Source organism: Hydra vulgaris, chromosome 05 (genome assembly GCF_038396675.1).
Source record: "Hydra vulgaris chromosome 05, alternate assembly HydraT2T_AEP".
In the NCBI taxonomy this organism is placed as follows: Eukaryota; Metazoa; Cnidaria; class Hydrozoa; order Anthoathecata; family Hydridae; genus Hydra; species Hydra vulgaris.
Window position 1 is genome coordinate 23,064,203 of NC_088924.1, and position 27,397 is coordinate 23,091,599.

A 27,397-nucleotide genomic window follows, 5' to 3' on the forward strand; every position below is an offset into this window, starting at 1 on the left:
TACGCTTTACTCCAAGACTTAGTTTTACTTTTACTACCAAGCGTAAACTTTCTGAGAAACAGAGTTGCAAAACGGTAGAATAAACTACCAGAAGAAATCATTCTAGAGCTATTGTTGTTTGTTAATATAACATTTATAATAATAAACAACAAAGTTTATAACATATAAATAACATATACTTATTGTCTAACAAATCAAACCTTTATTCTTTTTGCTGATGGCACTTAATTTATTTAACCACTCTAATTTTACGACAATCTTTAACATATATCAATCATTGTTCAAATGTTTGATATTAAATGTTATAAACAATAAGTACTTAAAAAATATATTTACAATCATAAAATATAAATTATACTGCTTTGGAAGCAGCATTAAATACTAAAAAAATTTTTTTTATATTATGACAAAGTTGCAACCATACATTTCCAGTCTTGATGCATTTGTCAGTAGTAAACGTTGTTTAGATACCATGCAAATGAACATATTAAGATAAAAACACATCGTTTGTATGCTTCTATTTGCGTCTTTATTGAAAACTTGTTGAATTCTTTTATAGTAGCGGTTTATATCTTTAAAAATAACTTTTAAAAAGTTGCTATTTTTTCCATTTGAACTCTGTTTCCTTCAAACTAGCATCTATATTGTTTGAGTTTATATCTCTTCTTGAATTTGAATTATCTATGGCTGACGGAGGATTGTTTGCCGTTAGTAAAGAATTAATTTGATCGTTGTCTGAAAATAACAACATTAGGTATGTAAATTATGTAAAAGTATATAAACTTTATATATTATATAGGTTTATGTTTTAGTATATCAACTCCAGGCATCAAGCGTTAAATGCGTTTCTTTTTGAGTTTCAAAATTTTTTTAATTTTTCGTAAACAAAGATTTAGTCTTGATAAATATGTAAAAAATGTAGGTTTTTTTAAATTCATTTTTTTTTACTTTGTTAGCAATGATGCAATTATTTTAAAGTTTTATTTACCTTCGCAATTTTCGGTTTTGTATGAAAATATATAATAAATAAGAATATTTACAACACGCAGCATAAATGAATTTTTTATAACTTTAAAACTAGTTATAATCTAACCTAAATAATAAAATTTATCCAGGTTCATTATTTATTTCTAATTACCTCTCATAAACCCTTTTTGGTTTTGCCCATTTGAACTTTTATTTGCTCCATATGAATTTTCATCCGAATCCAGGTTTTCTCCAAAGGATGAATACGTATTACTATGCGCAATGTAATGTGCGTTTTTAGTATTCTCTGTTGGATTGTTCTGAAGAAATATATATATATATATATATATATATATATATATATATATATATATATATATATATATATATATATATATATATATATATATATATATATATAAAAAGAGTTTAAAGGTACAAAAAGTATTAAAAAGTAAGAAAATGTGGTCACGTGTCAGTCATTTTTGGTGTTGTCCAATCACTATTAAAAAATCTACCAACAATTTAGAAAGCTATTTAATTTAATTGAAAATTACTTTAGGCAATATATACAACTTGCTGAATCAAAATAATAAGTTAATTTAAAAAAAAAAATTGTAAAACGAACCTTCTCAATACAGTGCTTTTTATTTGATTTTTTTCCGTTTTTGATTATTTTATGTCGCTTGCAATCATACGAATTACTATAAGACCGATCTCGGTTTAACTTTAACTTGCTATCATTGCCATCGTTGAAATTATGAAAGTTATTTGATACAAAAGCCAATTTTGATAGATTTACTGGATCAGTTTTTTTACTAATCTTTACGGGGTAAGATTGTTCGCTTGTATCGACTAAACTTTTTATAAGCTCATCATTACTATACCAGTTTGCTCCCTGTTGAATTGACTTTTGGGAATCGTTTTGCTTTTTTACGTCTTCTGATTCTGCACTTATTTTTGATAGGGCTTCATTTAACAGCTCTTGCTCTTGTAAGTGTTCAATTTCTTTATTCATAATTGATGTATTTTTATTACTGATTTGAAAATCATTTTCTTTACCAAGTCTATTTACAACAATTTTATCTTCTAGCTGCGCCAATTGCGCCAACTTATTTCCATTTTCGCGATTTCTCTGGTTTTCTTTTTTAATTAATAGTCTCTCCCTTTTTTTTAAATGTCCAACAGAAATATTTTTTTCGCTTTGAACTCTATTGGTTTGTAGTTGACTTGTAAAACTTGCGTAGTCTTTATTATTTTTGATGAACTTGTCATGCAGCTTGCTGTTAATTGTTAATTCGGTTTTTGGTAAAGATTCAAATACTTTTGTTATCAATGATTCGTGATAAGTATTTTTATTAATATGACTCTTTTCACCAGGCTGATTTTCTAAAGGAATAACTTTATAATTTAGCTTAGAAGTACTGTCAGATACTTCAACGTATTCTTTATTGTTTTCGTCCCCGCTGTTATTTGATTTTTGTTTATAATTTTTGCTGTTGGATTCTTTTTGGTTTTTACCAATGGTTTCTTCAACAATTGGTTTCTCTTCATGATCATCGATATTTTTGATTTCTTTAGAAAAACTTTCTTGATCATTTCTAGGTTCAAGAATAAAATGTTTTAATGTTTCATTTACCTCTTTATGTACCATTTCTTTCATTCTATCTTGAAGCTCTTCACTGATTTCATCCTTGTCTTTTGGAGATAAGAAATATAATGGAGTTTCTAAATTTACTTCGGATTTAAATGGTTTTGATTCCAATATTTTGTTTTGATCACTTTGGACTTCATTCTTTATAAAGTCCGATGTTAATGAAACTTTTTTACCTTGATATAAATGTTCAGCATATTCTTCTGGGGAATGAATTTCTCCTACCTGGTTGGTTTCTTTTGATTCGGGTTTTTGATGATTTAATTTAACCTCGCTTTCTGAATTTATTGCTCCATGATGTAAAATATCGATTTGATTTGGTTTTTTATTTGTTTGCTCTTTTAATAGATTCTCCTCTTTATTTTGTTCAAATAGTGAACTGTTTTGATTGTTTAATTCTTGATACCCTAAGAATGTATTTTTAAACTTGAAATCATTTTTAAAATCATCCATCTGGTTGAGCTTATTGTTTTTTGAAACTTTTTTCAAACTATGACCCAAGTCATCAGAAAGCAGAAGTCCTTCTTCAAAGGATCGATCTGTTGCATTATTTGAGAGCTTTTCGAAGGCATTTTTAAAAGATGTTGGATCTTTGATAACATTAGGATGTTTTTCAGCAATATGCTGACTTTCTTTACTCATAATAGTTTCTGATTGTGGGTTATTCTTAATTTGTTTTATCAAATATTTTATATTTGAAACCTGTTCCTCTGGTTTATTGTTTTCGTCTGATATATGTTCTTTGTCATTCGATAATTGCAATCCTATCGAGTCTGTATTAGAGCTAGCATCGTTTAGTTCAATGGATGACGGATGGTGTAACGAATAAGAATCTGCAGCACTTATATGTTTGTTTTTATTTTCAGAAATCATTTTGTTAACAGAGTTTTTTAATTGAACTTTACTTTTGTCATTGTAACCATTTTCTGCTTTTAAATCAATTTTGTTTTTGCTTTTGAATTTTATTGTAACGCCACTGTTTCTGATATCTGCTAAATAATTTTGATCTGGCAACTTTTCTACTGCGTTTGAAACAGAATCGCTAACATTAGATATTACCCTCAACTTAGATGGCGGTTTTATAGTTTCTAATATAACTGAAGGTTCCTCGGCATCTGAAAAAATTTTCATTGCAACTTTATGAATGTCTTTATTGCTTAAAAGTTTTCCAGTGTCATTTACTATCATCTCATGAATGAAATTTGTGTATAATTGGCCAGACCCTCCAAACGTTAGATGTTCGTTTCCTGATCCTTAATAATAAACTTTACTACATTAAAAAGGTTTACTGAAAGTATTTTAATTATACATAAAAACAATGAAAACAATAAACTTAAGAGAAAAGTAACAAACAATAATTTATTTTTTAGATCTTAAGAATGATATCAATTTTATTATTTTTCAATACGAAAATCTTTATGAGCATTTTTCTTCTCCTTTATTATTTTTTTAATACTTTACAAAGCATAACACACGTTTTCTCTTGCATTTCAGTCTTATTTGTATTTTAAGTACATTTTTTTTTAGCTATTTTGTTTTAGTATTAAACAAAAAAATTGTTTATCTTATTAAATAGTTCTCCGTTTAAAAAAATGGTTGAAACCCTATCTAATAATACTCCTAATATACCCTGAAATTTTGGTGTCAATAGCATATGCAAAACATTAATAATCATGTTTCAATATTTTTTAAAATGCTGGTAAAATGTCTGAATTAAAGTTAAATTAAAAAGACTGTTTAATTGATACAAAATAAATTTAATTACAATTAATGTTTCATAAAAACAATATAGGCAACTTTATTTTAAGGGGATCTGCTACCTTAACACTGCGTATTTCTCTAGACCTGTTTATGACGTTTATAGACATTTAAACTGCGTCTTGTGTTTACTGCGTTAATGCTGTATTATTGAAAAAAAATTATTACGTAAACAAAACTTTGAATTTGTTATATCGATTTATTTAAAACTTTTAAAAAAAGCAAGTAATAACTAATGTATGTTACCTATAACAGAAAAAACCAAGCTAGCACCATCACCTGATACTTGGTAGTTACCTTCTTTTGAAAGAAAAATACTTTCTCCCTTAAAACCTATGAACGCAAGGGAACCACCTGGTGGAACAAAAATTTCTGATTTTCCAGCCAGTTTACCCTAAAAATTATAAAATTTGTATCAAATTGCGTGAACCGATGGTTTAGTTGGTTCACACGCACACATATACGCACACACACATATATATACACACACACACACACACACAGACACACACACATATATGTATATATGTGTATATATATACATATATATATATATATACATATATATATATATATACATATATATATATATATACATATATATATATATATATACATATATATATATATACATATATATATATATATATATATATATATATATATATATATATATATATATATATATATATATATATATATATATATATATATATATATATATATATATATATATATATATATATATATATATATATATATATATATATAATATAAATAATGAGCAGGAGGTAACCCACTGGTATTATCCCTCTTATCGTAGAGTAATAGAATTGATACAAATAATAGGGATAATATGGCAGCAGCTGATATCGATCAACCTGTTCACAGTGAAATTTTATTTTTCTGAAAAGCAAAATGGATATTTTAACAATGGATGACAACATGAAAATAACATGTGACTTTCATCTTAAAGAAGAAATTAAAGAAGCAAGAAATCTTCTTTCGAAATTATTGCCTGAGAAAAAAAGGCTTTCAAAAAAAAAAAAGTGTTAAAAAATGCAAAAAAAGCAGAAGATATTCTTAAGGTTTTGCTGGATCCATTGAATGAACTACCCATTTTTTATGCATGCGACCTATCAAGGTTACCTCCAGTTGGTACAAAACATACTGATGTAAGTGCACTTAAACAGGAGGTAGCGTATTTTCGAGCCAAAGTGAGGCAATTTGTTCAGATGAAAAATAATCTAATGAACTTGAAAACCGTACTTGATCATCTAGTTGCTGTCGAAACGGATCGAGCGAAGCACAATTCATGTCTTGGTAGACCAGGCGTCCTGCAACATGATGACTTCCCACCGTTGAGGAATGGATCTTCACAAACTCTTAGTTAGGAGATTGTCAAAAAAGGAATACCAAGGAAGCAAAGTCAACAACAACTAGCACAAAATATTACACAACCGAAAAAATCAAAGACCCATTATTTGGAATCATCAATGAAAAATATGCGATTGAAATCTATAGCAAAAGTTAGCAAACAAACTGCCGTTATATTTGTGTCGCGTCTTGAATCGAGGAGGCTGCTTTTTGTGGTTACAACCCTCTCTCAACTCTATAACTCCGAAACATGAACCTCGACGAACAAGGCCGCTGCGCGGAGAAACAAGTTGAGCCCGTTACTACCAGGGACGTGGTGGGGATCGAATTCTGAACTTCTCACTTATGAGACGAGCGCTCTACCACTACACCACTAGCACGTTTAGTAAAAATAATAAATCAGTTAAGTTTCAAAAACTGAAAACCAAGCATGAAAGATTTTCATCTTTCTATGTTGCTGTTAGTGTCGATTCTCTCAATATGAAGAGGACAGTTGATCGTCTTATGTCAACGAAAGTATGACCAAAGGGGTTATTAGTGTAAAGATATTTTCAGCCTAGAAATGGCTAACAATTATAAATCATTGTCTTTTTGTTCATTCAATTGTCGGACTATAAAGAACAGTTTATTTTCAATTAAAAATTGTGTATATCCAATGACTTTGTGTTGTTTCAAGAACATTGCCGCGTGACTTTGATATATTGATCAGTATACATCCTGATTTCTATGGTACCTGGATTGTCTGCAGTCAACATATTATCAAGTGTACTAAATGGAAGGCCTTATGGTGGTACTGCGATATTGTATCGCAAAAGTCTTGCAAACTGTATTAAAATTGCTGCAACACTTGAATTAAGGATTACATGCTTGCGTATTGATACCAATATTAGGTCGATGCTGCTTATGAATGAAGACATGCCCACTAATTATAAGGATGAGGCAAGTCTTCAAGCCTATATTAATATATGCCTATATATCATTATAGGCTTGAAGACTAATTGTTTTCAAGCCTATATTGATATAAGCCTATATTGATATAGTAGAAAGAAGTACAGTATACACACTTATTGCAGATGATTTTAATTGTCATGAAAGGTCAAGATTTTATGACGAGTTCTCAAATTTTGCTGCTGAAAATAATCTGGTTAAATCTGATATAAACAAGATAAATAATGCTTTTACCTATATCAGTGATGATAGTAAGAATACTTCTTGGCTAGATCATGTCTTAGGTAGCCATACTGTGAATAAATTAATAGGAAATGTTTCAGTAGTAATAAAAGTCTTTGCATCAGACCATAGACCATTAGTTTTTTCAATTTTATGCTCAGTAAATAGCGAAGCTGCTACAATAGATAGTAATTCTACTTTCAAAATGTTGTCTAGTCAGCCGGATTGGCAAGCTTCTGACTATTCCATTTTAACTCAATATGAACAAAGGGTGGATTATTTACTTCAAAGAGTAAAAGTACCGCTTAGTATATTTAATTATTCTGTATTTCATGAATGTATTGCTTCTGAAATTGATCTTTTTTATAATAACATTATAAAATGGATGCAATCTTCAATGACTAGCGTGACACCTCATAGGGGTTTAAAAATAAATTTGAAATTTAATGTTCCTGGATGGAATGACTATGTTGCAGATAAAGATGAGTTAGCCAGGGATGCATTTAAACAATGGGTAGTTGATGGAAAATCTAATCATGTAATTATCTTTGAAAGTATAAAAAAAACTCGAGCAGTATTAAAACTTACTTTTAGGCACTGTAATATACTGTGCAAATTAAAGCTGACAGATGTGCAGGTAATATCAATAATAGCGATCCTTTAAATTTATGGAACAGAGTGTACAAAACTAGTAATTTAAAGGCAACCAATCATGTTGCTAGTATTGTCAGGGTTACTGGCAACAAGGACTAGATGACTTGTTTATGGAACCATTTATATATGGAGGACATAGACTGTCTCTCTATCTAAGTATTTTTTTAAATTTATGCTTGTTGTATAGATATTTGCCATCAACATATTGTGAAGCCACGATAATACCTCTAGTAAAATCTAAAATTGGAGACTTAACAGATGTAAATAATTACAGAGCAATCGCAATCTCTCCCGCTTGTTCTAAAATATTTGAAGGTATTTTATTAGAAAGAATCGAATCTCATAAGAATGCTGATGATTTTCAGTTTGGTTTTAAGAAAAATCATTCCACAATGTCTTGTACATATTATTTAAAAAAGACAGTTGAACACTATATTACTAGAGGAAGCCATGTATTCACATGCTTTATGGATTTCAATAAAGCTTTTGATAGCGTTAATTGTAAGAAACTGTTTTCTAAATTAATTGATTAAGGTATTGCCAAGAATGTTGTTTTTCTACTTGCATCTTGGAACTATGTTTGCCAGATAGCAGACATAGTTCCAAGATGCAAGTAAACTCTGATAGCTTTAAAAAAAGCAGTGGTATACGGCAAGGTGGAATTTTTCCACCGTTCTTGTTCACATTTTATATAAGAACACTAACTTTCAATATTACGAATATGCATATTAGATATAACATAGGTGGAACTTTTTTGAATCTTTTGGCATATGCCAACATTATTGTACTAATTGCTCCGTCTTGGTTTGGATTGCAAAAATTATTAATTGCATTAAATGAAGAAGCCACTGCAATTAACATGTCATTTAATACAAAAAAAAACGGCGTGTATGGTATTTAACCCAAAACAGAGATGTAAGATTGTGTCAAGCAATTTTTCACTGTTCACAATAGCTGGATAAGAATTAGTTTTCATTGACAAATTCAAGAATCTGGGTCACATAACAGGAAATGATTTGTTTGATAATGCTGATGAAAATCTTTAGATTAAATGTCTTTATACGCGTACAAACATATTAATCAGACGATTCAAGAAATGCCCGATTAAGGTAAAAGTGCAACTATTTAAGACCTACTGTCTCTGTTTTTATGATGTGACTCTATGGACTAACTTTAGTGCAAATAGTATGGTAAAGCTAGATTCTTGATACAAGAAATGTGCTAAAATGTTTTTGGATATGACAAGTACTCAAGCGCTACAAACATGTTTATGATACTAGACTCGCCTAATCTAGATACTTGATTGCGCAACTACAGACTTAGCCTCATAAATCAGTTAGTTACCTGTGCCAGCAGCAATGCGGCTATGTATAGATTTAACAGAACTTTTAATTAATTATTATTATTATTTTTTATCTATACAATGGACCTAGTACTGTGATTGTTGTCTGAATCAAGTAAATAAAAATAAAAAAATTAAATAAATATATATATATGTATTATATATATATATATATATATATATATATATATATATATATATATATATATATATGTATATATATATATATATATCTATATATCTATATATCTATATATCTATATATCTATATATATATATATATATATATATATATATATATATATATATATATATATATATATATATATATATATATATATATATGTATATATATATATATATATATATATATATATATATATATATATATATATATATATATATATATATATATATATATATATATATATATATATATATATATATATATATATATATATATATATATACAGTATCGGACAAAACGAGTGCAACCAAATAATGCTAATTTAGTTTCTTTATATAAAAGTGCTGCATTTTTTCAATTTAGAAAAATAACTATGTAACTATTTAGAGACAAAGTTCTTCAAGTTTTATTTATCACAAAGTTCATTATTTGTACACAAAAATTAATAAATTAATCAAAAGTATTAAAAAAAGTTGATTTCCTTCTGGACAAAACAAGTGCAACTCGACAAAATGTTGACCAAGCTGTATTTCGCTATCAATATTTTGTGGCGAATCTTTTGTTGTCGATCACAGCCTTGCATCTTCGAGGCATAGATTCGATCAGGTGATCAATAAAACTTTGTGGAATCGCTGCCCAAGCCTTTTGGATTTGTTCAAACAGTTGATCCTTATTACGAACACCTTCACCATTAGTTCTGCGGTTGACGATCTCCCACAGGTTCTCGATAGGGTTCAGATCCGGAGATTGAGGCGGCCAATCCATCACCGATAGGTGGTTGTCTTGAAATCACTGCTTGACTACTTTTGCAGTGTGTTTCGGATCGTTGTCTTGCTGAAAAATCCAATTTATTGGCATATTCCATTTAGCATGAGGTAACATAACATCTTTCAGGATATTTTTATACATGAAACGGTCCATTATTTCATCGTTTCGATGTATTGGATCTAGACCGTTAGCAGAAAAACACCCCCAGACCATTACATTGCCTCCACCATGCTTCACGGTCTTATGGCAGTAACGTAAATTGAGGCGTTTTCCGGCCGGTCGACGTACACGGCAAACGCCATCGTTCCCAATGATGTTGAACTTCGATTCATCACTGAACAAGACAGTTCGCCCATTCTGCACATTCCAGTCAATATCAGATGTAGCAAACAGGAGTCTTTTCTTCTGGGTTTTTTAGTGAAATCAGCGGTTTCTTTAAAGGACGTCGAGAAAACAATCCGGCTTCAACAGCACGTCGTCTGATTGTGCGGTCCGATACAGGCAGCTCTAATTGCTTTTGTACCTCGCCTGATGATATCCAGGGATCCTTCTTGACGGATCTGATGATCAAAGAATTCTCTCTAGAAGTGGTGGAACGCGGTCTTCCACCTATGTTATCTGCTGCCAACTTCCCCGTAGAACGATATTTAGAACATAGTCTTGATACGGTCCATTTTTTCACGCGATGTTTATCACAAATTTCTTATAATTTTCTCTTCTCATAATTTTCTTTTTTAATTCCAATCTAAGACTGTCGGGAGCCATTTTTGCACTTGAAGTCATAAAAATAATAAAAATAAATAATCACGCTTCTCAAGGCTTAGCGTGTTACATTTACCTTGTGATGATACAATAATGCTCTGTGGAACACAACGTCTTGGTTGGATGTGAACTGTATTGATGTAGTGAAACACTAGTTGTATTTCACTTCTTGTATTGATGTTCTTCAATAAAACACTTTGATAAAACTCACTTCGATAAACTGCGTTGATAATACTGACTGATTGACTTCCATATACTGACTGAATTACATGTCGATTTGCATGTCTCTTATATAGTAAAATGAACCTGTGTGAACCTGTTCTGGAAGATTCTAGATGCTTCTTTTCGATGCTTCTGGAAGCTTCTGGATGCGTCTGGATGCTTCTGAATGTTTCTAGATACTTCTGGATGTTACTGGATGCTTCCAGATACTTCTTCTGGAAACTTCTGGAAGCTTCTGCATGCTTCTGGAAACTTCTGGATACTTCCTTTAGTTATTAAAAAACTTCCGTGACGTTGACACGGACTAGACTTAAGAAAACGAAACAAACCAAAAAAGTTGCACTTGTTTTGTCTGCTGCAAAATGGCACTTGTCAACGAAATTCTGTCTGTGTGCGGTCACCTTTCAGCTGATTGCTCATGTCATGGCATACTATGACTCCAGACTCCTGAACTGTTTGCTATGGTAGTATAGTTCGTTTCGTTTTTAAGACATGTAAAATTAGGAACGCTATTTAGCATTGTTCGATGTTGGTTGCAAATGTTTTTTCCAATACTCTATATATATATAGATATATATATATATATATATATATATATACATATATATATATATATATATATATATATATATATATATATATATATATATATATATATATATATATATATATGTATATATGTATATATATATATATATATATATATATATATATATATATATATATATATATATATATATATATATAGATAACCAAAATTTCTTTTAAGCACCAAAAATGTAAATATTTTCATAAACAAGACAAATTTTTTAATTTTTAAAACCATTTAAAAAAAAAAAATTAATACATGTTTCGACTAACACTAGTCATCTTCAGTTAAAATAAATTATTTAAAATATGTTAAAATACCTATAAAGGTGTTAAAAAAAAAACAATACAAATATAATTATTCTTGTACAAACTAATAATAATATAATTACAAAAATACAATGAAATCAGTTAAAAGTTTATCATGTCATACAAAAGAAATAGGAAATAACAAAAGAATAGGTCAAAAAGATAAGAAGACCCGGATATCTGAACATTTCAAGAGGGACAAAAAGTCTCATATCTATAAACATCTCCAATGCTAATGAAAATTGTTTCACGCAAATATATGAGAAGTATTTTTATGTGTTAAATTCGGTATGTAACTAATTTGAGCTGAAACTTAAAAAAAGTATGTTTATAGAATGGGTAAAACCAGATATGAATAAACAAGTTAACCAGGTATGAATAGGTTGATTGTAGAATGGTGAAACAGGTTAGAAGACAGGTTAATTAGAATAGGTGAAACAGGTTAACCAGGTATGAATAAACACTTTCTGTTTAGTTGCTATTTTTTATACATACTGCGTATCTGTTTAGCCTATTCTTTTGTTATTTCCTATTTCTTTTATATGACATGATAAACTTTTTAACTGATTTCATTGCATTTTTTTAATTACATTATTATTAATATTATATATATATATATATATTTTTTAATGTCTTTATAGGTATTTTAACAAATTTTAAATATTTAATTTTAACTGAAGATGACTAGTGTTAGTCGAAACATGTATTGTTTTTTATTAAAAAAATGATTTTAAAAATTAGAAAATTTGTCTTGTTTATGAATATATATATATATATATATATATATATATATATATATATATATATATATATATATATATATATATATATATATATATATATATAAATATAAATATATATATATATATATATATATATATATACATATATATATATATATATATATATATATATATATATATATATATATATATATATATATATATATATATATATATATATATATATGTATATATATATATATATATATATATATAATGATTTACAAGTCCATCTTATATTGCCAATGTATCATACCAATGCTTTCCAAGCTTCAACTGTCAAAGCTTTAGTTGCTTCTCCCTGAGAAACAACAAGCACAACAGAAGACGATTGAATCTGTTCAATAAATCTGACCATTTTTTCAGATTCAAACTCGTTGAACCCAGTATTGTAAGTCTTTGAATATAGAAAGTCATACTCTATAATAAAAACAAAAACTCATAGTTTTACAGACATAACCATAACTAAATATTGAAAGAATTAAACAGAAAACATTTACTTGGATAATCGAGAACAACAATATTCATTCCATCTACACCCCCTCCTAACTCAACGCCATTTATTTTAATCGAACTAATAGAGTTTGAGCAATCGCCCTTGTTACACCCTGTTGAATATAACTGAATTACACGATCTAAAAGTAAAAAAAAGAATCACAGTTAGCTATATGTGTATCTACGCTAAATAAACAATTTTACAAAGAGCACAGTTCTTTTTAATAATTTTGATGTAAAATAATTCCACCGAAAAAAAAAGGATGTTTTGAAAAAGCCCATAAATGTATTCTTATGCTAAAAACATTAAAAATGTCAATATTTTAGTCTTTTAACCATATTACCCTTAAAAAGGTAAAAAAAAAACAAACATAACATTGAAGATATTGGTTGAGATAACAAATGAAATCTTAGAGATAACAGTAGTCTAAATTAGGAAAAGCAAGTTTATTTTAAACACTAAATACTGTAAAATACTTTATTTTAAACACTAAAAACTGTCTAAATACTGTAAAATATAAAAACGTTGAAAAATATAAAATATAACATGTTCCAACAAAAGGCGGATTTAGTTTTTTAAGACAATAATAGGAATAGAGCCTAAATCTAAATGTATATTCAAAATTTTTTTCAACTATAAATGTCTTTTTGGATAGCGTTCCTCAAATACCAGTTGAACATTTTGAATAATTTAAATTTCTTAATGTAAAAAAACTTTTATTAAAAAAAAACTTCAACATTCAAAACTAGCAGCGTCTGACTATCAATGGTTAATATGACTGTCTGTGTTTACTCTGTTTATAATTGTGAGAATTATATCCTCTCTGAAATATTTGAAAATTAATTTTCTTTACTATAGTTAATACAATATATTTGCAAATATATTTATTTTTTAGTCGATTTGTAAAGACTATAAAATTGTTTTTGACATAATAATTAGAAACCGCTCACAAATGAAAAGTTTATAAAAAAATATTTTATAGTTATTTTATATTTTGAATTTTTCACACGTTTAAAATAAATGGTGTTTAAAATAAAAAATAATAAAAGAGAATTTACAGGTTTTAAAAAGATCAGTAAAACTCCTAAAGAGAGAGTTTTACTTTAAACTCGTTATTGTAAACAAAGTTTTTTATTCAGTTATTTATTCAGTTATTATTTAAACATTATTTATTAAGTTCTTTTATAATGAAGGAGTATTCCAAAAGAATACTCACATAAATGTTTGTTTTTATTTTAAAAATCTTTAAATATTTTCTAATGTTTTTTCTTTTAGGAGAGTCTATTTTTTTTAGGAGAGTATGTTATTTCTTTTAGGAGGGCATGTTTTTCTTTTAGAAGGGTATGCTTTTTCTTTTAAGAGGGTATGTTTTTTTCTTTTATGAGGGTATGTTTTTTCTTTTATTAGAGTGTATTTTTTTTTTAAAAGGGTAGGCTTTTCCTTTTATGAGGATATGTTTTTTCTATTAGGAGGGTATGTTTATCTTTTAGAAGGATATGTTTTTTCTTTTAGAAGGATATGTTTTTTCTTTTAGAAGGATATGTTTTTTCTTTTAGGAAAGCACGTTTTTGAATAATAAATAATAAAATAATAAATTTAGTGAATATATATTTTCTAAAGATTTTTTTATAGGCAAAAATATGTTTTATGCTTTTGGCATATAATTACAAAAATAGCAAAATTTATAATAGTCTTTTTATGTTGAATATCTTGAGAGTATATTTTTTTGAAAATGTTTTGATATATTTCAAAATGGATTTTTTTGAATGAGTAGGAGAGTTTTAAAATTTTGCATAGTTTTTTCTTTATTTTATCTGACTCAGTATCAAAAGGTTTTTTAAGCGTATTTCAACCAGATTAATCTTTTGAATATATTAGAGGTAGGTGAGTCTGAGATGGTTAAACTTTTAATTTATAATTCGAACCATCATTACTATTAAAAAAGAAACATAATTACTTAAAAAAAACTATTATCATTTTTTTATCCAGCAAACCTACTCAATAAAGAGAAGTTGACAAAACTTAATGTTGAGAAACTTTGTTATTGTTTAAAATAAAGAAAAGGTTTATTTAAACTATTTTGCATTATTTCAATCAGTTTTAAATATTTCAATCAGTATTTAGAATATTTAGAATATCTTTTAGATTCTCATTGGACGTTGTTTTTTTTTTGCTTAATTCAATTAATTTCTTATTTTAACAAAATTTCTATAATCTACATGCGATTAACTATTCAAATCTTTTTTTCTGTGGAATCAGTTTAATCTTGATAACTTTAATACACAAATAAAAATGTACATTTTAAACCTAATTTTATAATACCTACCTGAAAGCACTTTACTTACTAAAAGTCTTACTTACATCCTGCTTGTTTAACCAAGTTGTCGTAAAACCACATCATATTTTCTTTTACACTGATTATAAATTCAGATTCTACGTTAGAAGTGTACTTTTTTGCTTGAAATTCTTCGTGGAAATTGAATTTTTGCGGTAAAGGTTTACTTTCTGCTTTTTGCGTCGGATTTAATTCTTCATTTTCAAAAGCTTTAGCTAAAGTTGCTCGTTCTTCGCAACAATTTAGTTCAAAACGGTGTTCACGATTGATTCCTTGCTGATTAATTTTCTCACTGCAACGATTACACGCTTTTGTTGAATTTTGTTTCAGTTTTTTATATTGAAACTCTGTTGATCGTTGCGCTTGTGTTACCTTTACAAATTTATCTTCATCTTCTTCACTAGTTTTAAGTTCGTAAGGAGAAGTTTTTGAATATTTGTCTTGCTTCTTGTCAGTATTTAATTTTTTCTTGTCATCATCAAGTATTTTTTTGTCATCGTTAAACATAAACTCGCCACTTTCTAATGAGGTTTGTCTTATTAACGGTTTTTCCTGTTCAGGCAACAAATTATTATGTTCAAATGAATTTTTTTCTAACGCCTGTTGTTTTATAGATTCAACAGATATGCTTTCTAATGAAGGCAACTTTTTGTTTAACTTGTCGTTTTTAATAAAATGCTTTATATAGTTTTCTTCTATAGGAAATTTAGATTGATTGTTATCGTTTCCAATAAGAGAACTTTCAGTTGACTTATGTTCATTTAAATTAGTTCCTAAAAATGATTCTTCGTTTCTATCATCATTGTCCATCCCTTGTGATCGTTGCTTAAGTTTGGAAGAAAATAGAATACTTTGTTCTACAAACAAAAATAAAAAAATTACTTTGTAAATCTTAGGATTAGATTTAAGTGATTGAATAAAGTATCGTTCAACCTCTTTTTTAATTTATAAATTATTTTGTTCAGTTTTCCAGCTGTTTTGCTAAGAATGGCATGAGATATTTCTAAGTTAATTAAGTAAATTCTGTTTTTCTTGTAACAATATTTTTTTGTACAACAACTGAATTATCAAATAATGATATATATAAATTATAGATTATATATCATTATTATTTATTATTGCTATTATTATACATATACATATACACACACACAAGCACACATACATACACACACATATATATTATTGAATATATACATGTATAAATATATCCATAGGTAGAGTTTATTTCCTTTTTTAAATAAAAGTATTACGATAGCTTTTAACCAAACTGTGTTAAGACCATTTTCAAATGATTTTTCAAATACTTTTGATAATGGTTTTGCAATCTCAACTGAACAAGATTTTAAAACTTTTGGATAAATTTTATCCGCTCTAAATGTATTATTATGATGTATATATAATATATTACTATTTAGTTTTTAAGGTGATTTTTGATGATATCAAGGTAAAGCAAATCAGCATTCGTTGGTTTGTTTTACCTTTGTTTGCATTTGATTCTTCCTTATTAAAAACTGAAACAAAGTACTTCTTTTAAAATATTTGCCATTTTAATTACATCGTTAGTGATACCACTTTCATCATAGCTTTACTTTTTATTTGTATTAAGCATTTTTGTAAAATCTTTAGTTTTGATTTTACTGTTGATATACGTGTAAACTGATATTGGGTTGTGTTTCGAGTTTGCTGCTAAGTTTCTTTCATATTTTTTTTATAATTGCTTTAACGATAAGTTTTATTTCTTTGCAGAGAATTTTATATTCTTCTACTTCTGGTAAAATTGTAAATTTCTACATTTGATTCGTTACATTCTTTTTCTTTTACAAATACTTTTAATATTTCTATATATCCATAATGGGCCTTTAATCTTTTTATTTTGATAGATTTTTAGTTTTGGTATAAAATCATCACAATGCTCCAAGCATTGTGATGGTTTGATAACCATTTGTAATATGTTTTATTAGCATTTACGTTTGTAAATGTTTTATCCCTTCGATTTTATTAAAAATTATTTATTTTTTTGTACATTTGTTAAAAAGAAATTTTTCTTTCATTTTGATATCGCTGTTCCTTTCTTTTCGAAACAAATGATTAAAACTAATTAAATAATAACCATGTTCTGTGTTGCCCAGAGGAATTTGATGGTTGATTTTAAAAACTGTTGCCGTTTTCTGTTAATATTAAATCTAAAACATTGCTATCGATTCCTGCTTTTATTTGAAAAATAATTTAGTTTTAAAATGTTTTGATACAGAAAACAGTCATCTAAAGAATCAATGAATAAACTCGTTTGTTTATCGGTTAAACTTTAGCTTCGCTAAATTCTTCAATCCAATTTAACGATGTATAGTTAAAATCTCCACATATCGTCATGCTTGTACATTTATTTTTCAAACATAATCAATAAGCATCTTCGATAGATTTGATAAGAGATAAATTTTCATCATCAGTACTTTTGCTTTTTCAATAGATAATACAATTAGTATTTTCTCAATCCCAATTTCAACCATAAACCTTATGGCTTCAGACAATGTTAATTTGGACATATTTTTTCTATTTTGTAAGATTTTATTTTTTCATCGACGTAAATACATACACCTCCTTCTTTATTGTGTACACGATTTTTTTATTGCGTACACGATCTCTACCATCTCTAACAATCCATGTTAAATGATTGTAAACTGCAATATCTGGAAATGCTTCTGGTAATATTACAGTTGATTTGTCTGACCACCATGTTTCACTTATTAAAACTATACTTGATTTGAAACTCATGATTTCTATTAATAGCTCGTCAATTTTGTTGCTTAAAGAAGTTGCATTCGTGTATAGACATGATAATTGATTATCTGAATTATTTTGTTTCAACTGCGATAAATATTTTTGTCTTGATTCGCTTAAGTGCGTTTCTAATAACGTATCGGAAGGGCAAATTCTTATCCTCTTCAGCTTTATTCGCCTTTTTTCTCTCGTTCCTTGTTTATACTTTGCTTTTATATATTTTGAACTTATTTAAATATTTATTTTCTTGTAGTATCAGTTGTTGATTCAATTTTGTCTTTAGAGTTACTTTTACAATATCAGGCCAGCTAATTTTAAGTCTATAATGCTTTTCTATTTTATTATTATCTAAGATGAGATCTGCAAAGACTTCTTATAATTGTTTTGAATTTTTAATGATTGATTCAAACCAAAAAAAATTTCAAACCAAAAACATTTTTCAAATCAAAAACATTTTTCAAACCAAAAACAATTCTCAAACCAAAAGTTGCAAAATGACTTTCTCTAGTAAATTTTTCTTTTCATACCGCTGAGATGGCGTTTAGAGTTTTTGTTTCAACTTCTACTGGCTTAGTTTTACATAGATGTTAAAGCCGCCCCCATTAGCAAGAAGCCGTCGCTAATTGAACTTAATTTTTACAGCCGCCACTTTGCTTTTTTAGCAACTATTAGGCCGCCAATCAAACAACGTAATCAGCTGCAGCTAATTTCAGACTCACTCTTGTTGGCTAATAATAAAATAGAGAGTTTAGTAAACCAATATTTTCTTGTCTAACTTAACAATAACAACAACTTTTTTTTAAGAAACAAGTTTTTAAGTTTGCTTAATAAAATCTTGCAAAGAGGGAAAGAAACAGTTGTGAAACGTCCCTCCACACTAGATATCACATCAATGACCGAGTTATGTTGCTTGCATTAGATACTTTTTCATAATAGCATATTAATTTTTTTTGTCTTTCTTTTTTTGTCATTTTTTAATTTTAATTAGCTGATTTAAATATAAAAAGTGTTTTTATTATTTAGTTATGGATAGAAAAGAGAATGATAGTTTGCATAACAGTTCTTTAAAATACTTAAACTGTGCAGCTCATTTAAAAAAAAAAATACAGACTCTTTATAAGCATGGAACTACAATGTTAAAATATTTACACAAAGTCGTTATGTTACAGACGATGAACATTATTACTGTAGTTAATGTTTTTAATAGAAAAATGATGAAATAGTCGAGTCTTCAGCTGCAGGCCATTTATCAAAAGTTCACAAGGTTAGGAATTCTGCATCTAGCAGTAGTTTAAAAAGTCATTTGTTTCTTGCTCAAAAATATCAACAGACAAACCAGCTGTTGAATTAAAAAATAATTAACTTTACATAAATGGTGCTATTACTCTGTTGCTAGTTCATCGAAATACCATGCGAGTTGCGATCTTGCCCATTAGTTTGCTATAGATCTAATATTGTCCTCTAATATTAACAATGTGGGGTTTTAAAATGTTTTAAAAAAAATGTCGGCCTGAGACTTCCCACAGGTTCTGCTATCAGTAAATTTGCTCTACCTGATATTTACAAATCTTTAAGACTTTTGCTATTAGGAAATTTAAATGACATTGATGCGGCAATAGTTTGATTTGGCGGTTGGATTAACAAGTACAAAAAAAATAGTTAAAGTTTTTCGTTATTACCAACAATTAGGTTAGAAAAATGTTTATTTTTCCTTGTTTGTCTTCAGAAAGTCATACAGATGAAAACTATCATAGTTTTATTAAAACATTGTTCAAGAATTTTTTCAAATATATGAGTTTACATAGTGTGCACGATGGTACAGCAAAAATGATGAAAACCTCTATGAAAACTTTTCATCATATTTGCTCTTGACTCTTAGACTTAAAGGATCCACAACATTATCTGGCTCATAACTTGCATATAATATTGAAATGTGATCAAATAAATAATTGGAAAAATACAGAAAAATTGTACCATGCATGAACTTTAAGTTAGCTTTACTTTTAATCACATTGTGAAGTAAATATAAAATTGTACAACAATCTTTGATTTCTTGCTGAAGTTAAAGATGTTGACAATTTAAAAGAAAAATTTCCAATTCAAATTTACAATGATTTAAACATGATTAAAATTTTTTTTTGATGGTGCATGTAAAGAGAAACTTATGTACAATTTTATAAAAAACAACAACAGCATAACAGCATAAGAACCTAAAAAAGCAAATACGCACAAGATGGAACATTGCTCTCTTTACAAATCCTGTAGAAACTTAAAAAATTCGGCAAAGAAGATCCCTGTTTAGAAAATCATGAACAAGACTTTATTACTGAATTAGTTAAAATTTTAAAAACATTTGAACTATTAAACCTTGTGGTCAGTGGTAGCAACTCTCTTTTGATTTTGTCATTACTAAAACACAAAATACTAAATTTTTTTGCAAAATAATTTTGTGATTTAAATGAAATTATAAAACAAAAGGAGTGTAGCTCCAAATAAATTGACCAAAGACTTATGCTATAAGATATGGTGTTTTTTAGATCCAGCCACAAACATTTTATATACAAGAAATAAAATTTAAAAAAGTTTGTTGTAGAATGCAGTAAAACATAAAATTAGAACAATTAGTTACTTTATGCCTAAACAATTATTTGTACAGACAATGGTACAATTAAAGACAATTCTATAATTAATTAACTACAAAATTATATCAATAAAAGAAGTCAATGTTTTACCAACAATTACTGAAAATTATTTTAAACTTAAAATAGTTACTTAAATTATTGATAATTTGCACTATTATATGTATGGCATATTATTAACAGGTAATATATAATTTGTTTGTTATTGCTATTATTATTTATTTTAGTAAATTTATTTATCTGATTGTAGTTATGTCAGAATTAGAAAACGATAAAGATTTAAAATAAGGACCTAATACTAAAAGACTATAACTTCACGATGAAGAAAAGTGTTTCTTCTTCAGAAAAAAATTGTCATGTCGAATCTAAAATAAAGCAATTTATTAGTCATACTCCTACGACAGATAATGAACAGGTTATTTATTGTTTCGGCAAAATCTCCATATCAAGTATCCCCACTCAGCAGTGCTGGCAAAGAAATATTTTAGCACTCTAACTACTAGTATCAGTGGAGTCAATTTTTTCAACAGCTGGATTAATTCTGAATTCAAAAAAAAAGTAATTTAAATTCTTCCAAGATGAGCATAAATCTCCTTATTCATGATTATATTAGCTTTATTTGATTTTCAATTTACAAAAAAAAAAAGATAATTTTATTTTAAGTTAAAATTAAACTTTTTTGATTTTGTCAAAAACATTACATTCATTATTTCAAGCAACTTGCTTAGCCAGAAGCCAGCAACTTTGATGGTCAGCCAGTATCAGCTAGCTGACGAAGTCACTCAGCTTTTAGCCATCGTTTATAACCGCTAGCCAGCAATTTTGATGTTTTAAACATGGCTTTAACCTCTAGTTTTACATAATAGGTTATAAAAGAGTAGTGGATTCTTTACTTTATTCTTTTCTGGATCAGAAAACTCCTGTTTTAATTTACTATTTTCTGTTTCCAGATAGGAAATTTTAGCTTCTAAAGCTCTTTTTATCTTTCAATTTTTCAATAATAGTGTACCCATCTATAATGTTTATGTTTTAAAATAACAAATAAACAAAGTATTATTTTTTTTTTAAATAAAATTTATGAAAAAATAAAAGATTTTGTTAAAGTTAGTTAATTTGCTGATGCACTGGTTAATCGATAAGTTGAAACAATACATCAAAAATAAGCATCATGTCAAAATTAATACATGTATTCACGTTGTTGTTCTCTACTACTATGCAACTTAGTATTGCTATTGTTATGATAATATGCAGGGCTGCTGAGAGCCGTCACGCCGCCTGGGACAGCAACCCTTATTTGGCACCCTTATTTATCAAAATTTCTCTATATTATAGATGAAGGACTTTTTTTTTTTAGATAACTTCATATCATTTGGCGCCCCTTGCATATCAGCCGCCCTGGCAATATGGTATTATTATGGTATTTAATACCTGATATTTGAAAGAAATAAAAAATATTTTATAGAGTAGATGAAAACTTCTTTACATGAACAATGATTCACAATGATTATACATGATCAAAATAGCGTAGTGTTAAAGTGCATTATACAAAACTAATAACTTGAATATTTTTAGTTTAGACATCTAAATAAGTTTTGACTAACAATCAAAACAAAACTAAAAGAAAACTGAAATCATTAAAGACGCGCCTTAACCAATAAAGACACCTTAATATCATTAAAGACAACTAACCACTTAAAAATGTCGGTCCAAGTTTTTATTGTTTTTACAAATATATGTTTTTTTGACTTTAGTATCTTATCCTTATTTGTCTTATCTGTCTAACATGTGAAGCGTTACTGTTTACATTAATAAGTTTTAGCATTCGTTCATAAATTGATATTTTATAAAGTATGGCCTTTTTTTTTAGGTTATTTAGGTGCTCCCAGAAAGTCATTACGGTCTTATCACAGAGCACCGCGGAAGAGCATTTAACTTGAAGTTCACGCCTCTTTCCTTACCAATGTCGCCTATTGAGCAAGAGATGGCGTCGAACCTGGGACCTCTGGGTTCTAATCCAGAACTCTAACCACTGCGCCACGGCTGCCTTTAGAAGTTTATGCTAATAATAGATTTTTGACGTCATTAAAATTACCAAAACTCATTTTTTTTTTGGTACACTTTATATGGTTAAGTAGGAGCGTGGGTTCTAACTGAAAAAAAAATTGTTTTTATTGCTTACTGTTTACATGTCAAAATATTATTCTTTTACATTCATACTTTCATTTTACCATCATTTCTTTTACATTCATTAACAAACTTGCAAGTAAAACATCATAGTCATCGGCCTTTTAAACAGTCTCGCTCAGTGAATGATAAAAAGCTTGTCAAGGAGAGCTCAGTGAATGATAAAAAGCTTGTCCAGTAGAGCTTTTTTGAAGCAACGGGATTAAAGAATACTATTGGTATTGTACATGTTATCCGCCTCAAAACGAGAAAAACAAAGTAACGTTGTCAACTTTGAAAATCATCCAGATTTTTCTAGCTAATCTTTCATCTCAAGCTGAATTACTCAAAACATGCGCACGCCACAAATAAAAAACATGCAAGGGTGTTTATCTACAAGAAGACAGAACGCTGGAGCAACAACGTCTCATCAGTGCTACGCATTTGCATCCCCATCCAAAACCTTGACAGACAAGGTTAGCCGCACATCCGCTCATTAGGAGTCCCCCTGCCAACTAAATGTTCTAGACCAATAACTAAATTGAAACAAAAACTGATACAGCCCAACACATCCCTTCTTTCTTGTCATCTACGCTACTAGTCAAACAACTTATGCTCACTCAACAACAGGTGGAATTGCAACTAGTGCTCACGTTATAAATGAGCGTCAAAGCGAGCTTAGGCTCCATAAGTGCCTCAATGAATGTCATCTAACTCAACTTGTCACATTCCCAACGTACCGTAGTAGTCAACTCATTGAGCCACTAGCGCGTTCAACCTAAACTGCAAATAAACCATACCGTGCTATTTGCATCAAATATAGCGCCTCTCTTGATAACACTCCAATGGGCAAGGCACACTGCTTCATTGAAGGTCAACTTAAGATTGCACGCTTTGATAACTCATCTGATTAGGCAGCTGTATTAACGCACTTCGCAGCGGCTGATTAGGAAACAGTACTTAATAGTTTAAATGCAAACGATTACTACCAGCTTCTAGTCAACGTGTACAATAAAGCCACCAAACTACACATCCCGTTAACTACTACTCCTTTCACGGAGAAACAGAAGCAATTGGTATTACTAGATGCTATTGAGGCGATCAAAGCTAAACGAATCTCTTCGGCCATGTACATTAATACAGATTGTGGTATGTACAATTTTTTTATAGTTTTACATTGCACTGCATACAAAAACATTACCAAAATGGTAAAATCTGCCAAGCAAAGAAAAATGCTCAAGTAAAGAAAACAGAGCGCAAGAAACACTGTTACAATACTTGAAATAGACAATAACAAAGTCATCACCGATACCTGCAAAGTGTCGCTCATTGTTAAATAACTATTTTCAATCGGTCTTTGTGTTAAAGCCTAAAAAGTCAAGCGCTAGCCATTGAGAATTGTACTCTAGCAATATGTAATCTATCCAGCAAGTTTCTCATTTGATATAGTACAAAAGTGCCTCAATCGCCTCGATGATCAAAATCAAGCGACTATAATGGCTTACATCCAAGCATCCTTTTAAATGCGCAAAGATTTTTTCAAAACCTCTTTTTGTAATCTACAAGTACTCGTTCGCAACTGGTGTAGTTCCCAACTTCGAGAAAAATTGAATGATATGTCTATTTTCAAGAAGGGCATAAACTAAATGCATTAAACTACCGTTCAGAGTGGATCTCAGCCTGACTACTTGACCAAAGTTAACGAATGGTCATTAATGACATCACATTTAAATGGAGAGCGGTCACTAAAGGCGCCCCTTAAGGCTTAGCTTTGGGCCCATCGCTCTTTGTGGTCTTTAATGTTGACTTGCAGTACAGCATTGCTCGCCATATGAAACTGTATGCTGATTTGGCTCATGTATTTCAACGTTGAGTAATTCGAAGTAATGCATAGTGATCGCGTATATAGGAAATCAACACATGAATACTCAATGGCTAACGTTGACGACACGGGTTGTCCACTACAAAGGTTTGTTGTCAATCGAGACCTTGTTGTTGTTGTTGGTATAATCTAAATCAATGACCTTAAGATCAGACAATAAGTAGAGTCAAACAAACCAATTGCAAAGAGAATCCTAGAGCAACACAAAAAATTTTTTTGCAGCCGCAGTAATCAGTTAAAGCGCTCGTTCTATTTCATTTACATTCGGTTGCAAGTATGTGTTTACTTTATGCTAGCGAAAACGTAAGCATAAGTGAACACTCCATTGGTCCACTTTTTCAAAGATAGTATAACAAAGTAACTTTTTTACAGACTCAATTGATGCTTTGTCGGCAGTGTTTATGTCATCATATTCTTCAATATAGAGGGTTTGGTATAGTACCTTTTCATCAAACTATAAATTTATTGTATTTCATATTTTGATAACTAAATAAAAATAAATATATACCTTTGTTTTGAGTTTTTAGTTCTTCTACTTTCTTGTTTAAAGTTAATTCTGAATGATTTTCTATCCTTTCTGGTTCTCTTTGTTCTACTGCATTATAAAGAGGAGACTTGTCTTTAAACAAAATGTTGCTTTTATAATCGTGTTCAGATTTATAATCTTTTAAAAAAGAAGATTGAAAGTTCCTATTAATTTTGGGTTCATCAAAGATAAAACGATCTTTATTGCTGTGCGTCTCAAAATTTTTATTTAACGGCTTTATCAATTTACTTTGGACGTTTGTTTCTTCATTGTTCTTGTTTTTACTTTCATTAGATAGATCGCTTTCAGTTGACTGATATTGAGGTTCGTCCATTCTGTCTGCGTTAGGGTATACATCTGATTGTACAGAACGTATGCTTCCAGTTTCTTTAAACAAATCAGAATTAGAATTAGACATTCTTGTCTCAGGAAAAAAGTTGTTATTTTTTTCTGGTAAGTAATGTCCACTCTCGGGGTATTCTTTAACTGTTTTTTTTTCCGCCTTGTTCAGGTCAGAAAGCCTCGGCTTCAACTGATGTGGAACATTAAAGATTTTATTTTCAACAAAATTAGTTTTTAGATGTTGGTTGTCAAGATTGGATTTTAAGTTTTTAAATTTCTCAAGTTCTCTGAAAATCGAACTCTTAAAAGTACTGGTATTTTCACCTCCATTTCGTTTATACGAAGAGGAGTCTAGAAAAGATATAACTTGCTCTTCTACAGATTTTTCTGGTGTCATTATTCTGCGATGCCCGATCTGTTGTAGCGGAGAAAAATTTGTTTTTGGTTTATTATCATTTTCGGCATAACGATTTATAGTTTTAAATCCTTGCTGATCTTCAATAGTATGTACGTAGGTTGATGAATCGTTATTCTCTTCGTAGCGGTTATAATGTTCCTTGTCAAGTATTCTTGACTTTATAGCATTTTTTTCTGGCAATATTGTTTGCCATTGTCTTTTTGAATCTTCAAAAGCCCTTGAAAGTAAAGGTTGCTTTCTATAAGAAAAACTGTAAGTAGGAACTTCTTCACCTGGATTACCATAATTATACTGCAGAATTTGGCTGTTTTTATCTAAATGTGGTCTAATAAAATTTGGTTGCTTGTTGCTTTCAATAATGACAAATTTCGGTCCCCATCTTTTATAGTTTGTCGAGTTCGCTATTTCAACTTTTTTGTTTTTGTCATGATTTTTGCCGCGAGAATTTATTAGTAGCGAAGTAGGAATTTCAGATTTTAAAGCAGATTGTTTTTTCCAGTTTTGAGATAAAGGTCTTTGGTATAAGCTATCTGATAATAACTTATGAGGAACGTTATTTTTGCCAACCACTTAAAAAATAAATAAAACTAGAAAGTTTCTCTTTTTTATATCTTGTACGTATTGTATTATTTAAAAGAAACAAACATATAATAACAAATATATAAGAAAATATGTTATTAAAATAATAATTATAAAAAAAAACATCCATAAAAACACAAGTACTAACCGAATTTAAATAAGATACATGATATATATATAAACAAGTTTAAAATAAGATTCATTTTTCAAATTCTTCCCATTCAACACCATTTCACAATGTAACGCATTTCAAATAATTTTTACTGCGGAGTTTACAAGCTATAAAAAGGACCTAAAAAAAACACATAAATATAAAATATATATATAGATATGCACATAAAAACACTAAATATTTTACAAGTAAGAAATATATATATATATATATATATATATATATATATATATATATATATATATGTATATATATATATATATATATATATATATATATATATATATATATATATATATATATATATATATATATATATATATATATATATATATTAAATATAACATATGATGTGTATAAAATTTTATTAGGCAAACCAAAAACTTTAAAATGGCAATTTTATTTAGCCGCTTTATTTTAGCGGTTTTTGAAAGTCTGAAACTCACTTTAACATCACTGCCCATGCGGATAATTAAACAGGGTTAGCATATGCTTAACAATATTATGAACGTAATATTGAGCTTG

General features: G+C 28.6%; 1 protein-coding gene across 1 annotated transcript; it reads right to left on the reverse strand.

Annotated features, from left to right (window-relative positions):
* Positions 1–201: 201 nt before the first annotated feature.
* LOC136071904 (uncharacterized) lies at positions 202–27,361 on the reverse strand. The gene is made up of 10 exons (XM_065797686.1): positions 27,319–27,361; positions 26,849–26,992; positions 25,344–26,690; positions 15,397–16,227; positions 13,040–13,174; positions 12,796–12,959; positions 4,625–4,772; positions 1,595–3,873; positions 1,139–1,286; positions 202–735 (listed from the first exon to the last, which is right to left on the reverse strand). Exons 2-10 carry the CDS (start codon positions 26,901–26,903, stop codon positions 599–601), a joined length of 5,244 nt encoding a protein of 1,747 aa, XP_065653758.1. The 5' UTR covers positions 26,904–26,992; positions 27,319–27,361; the 3' UTR covers positions 202–598.
* Between the last annotated feature and the right edge of the window lie 36 nt (positions 27,362–27,397).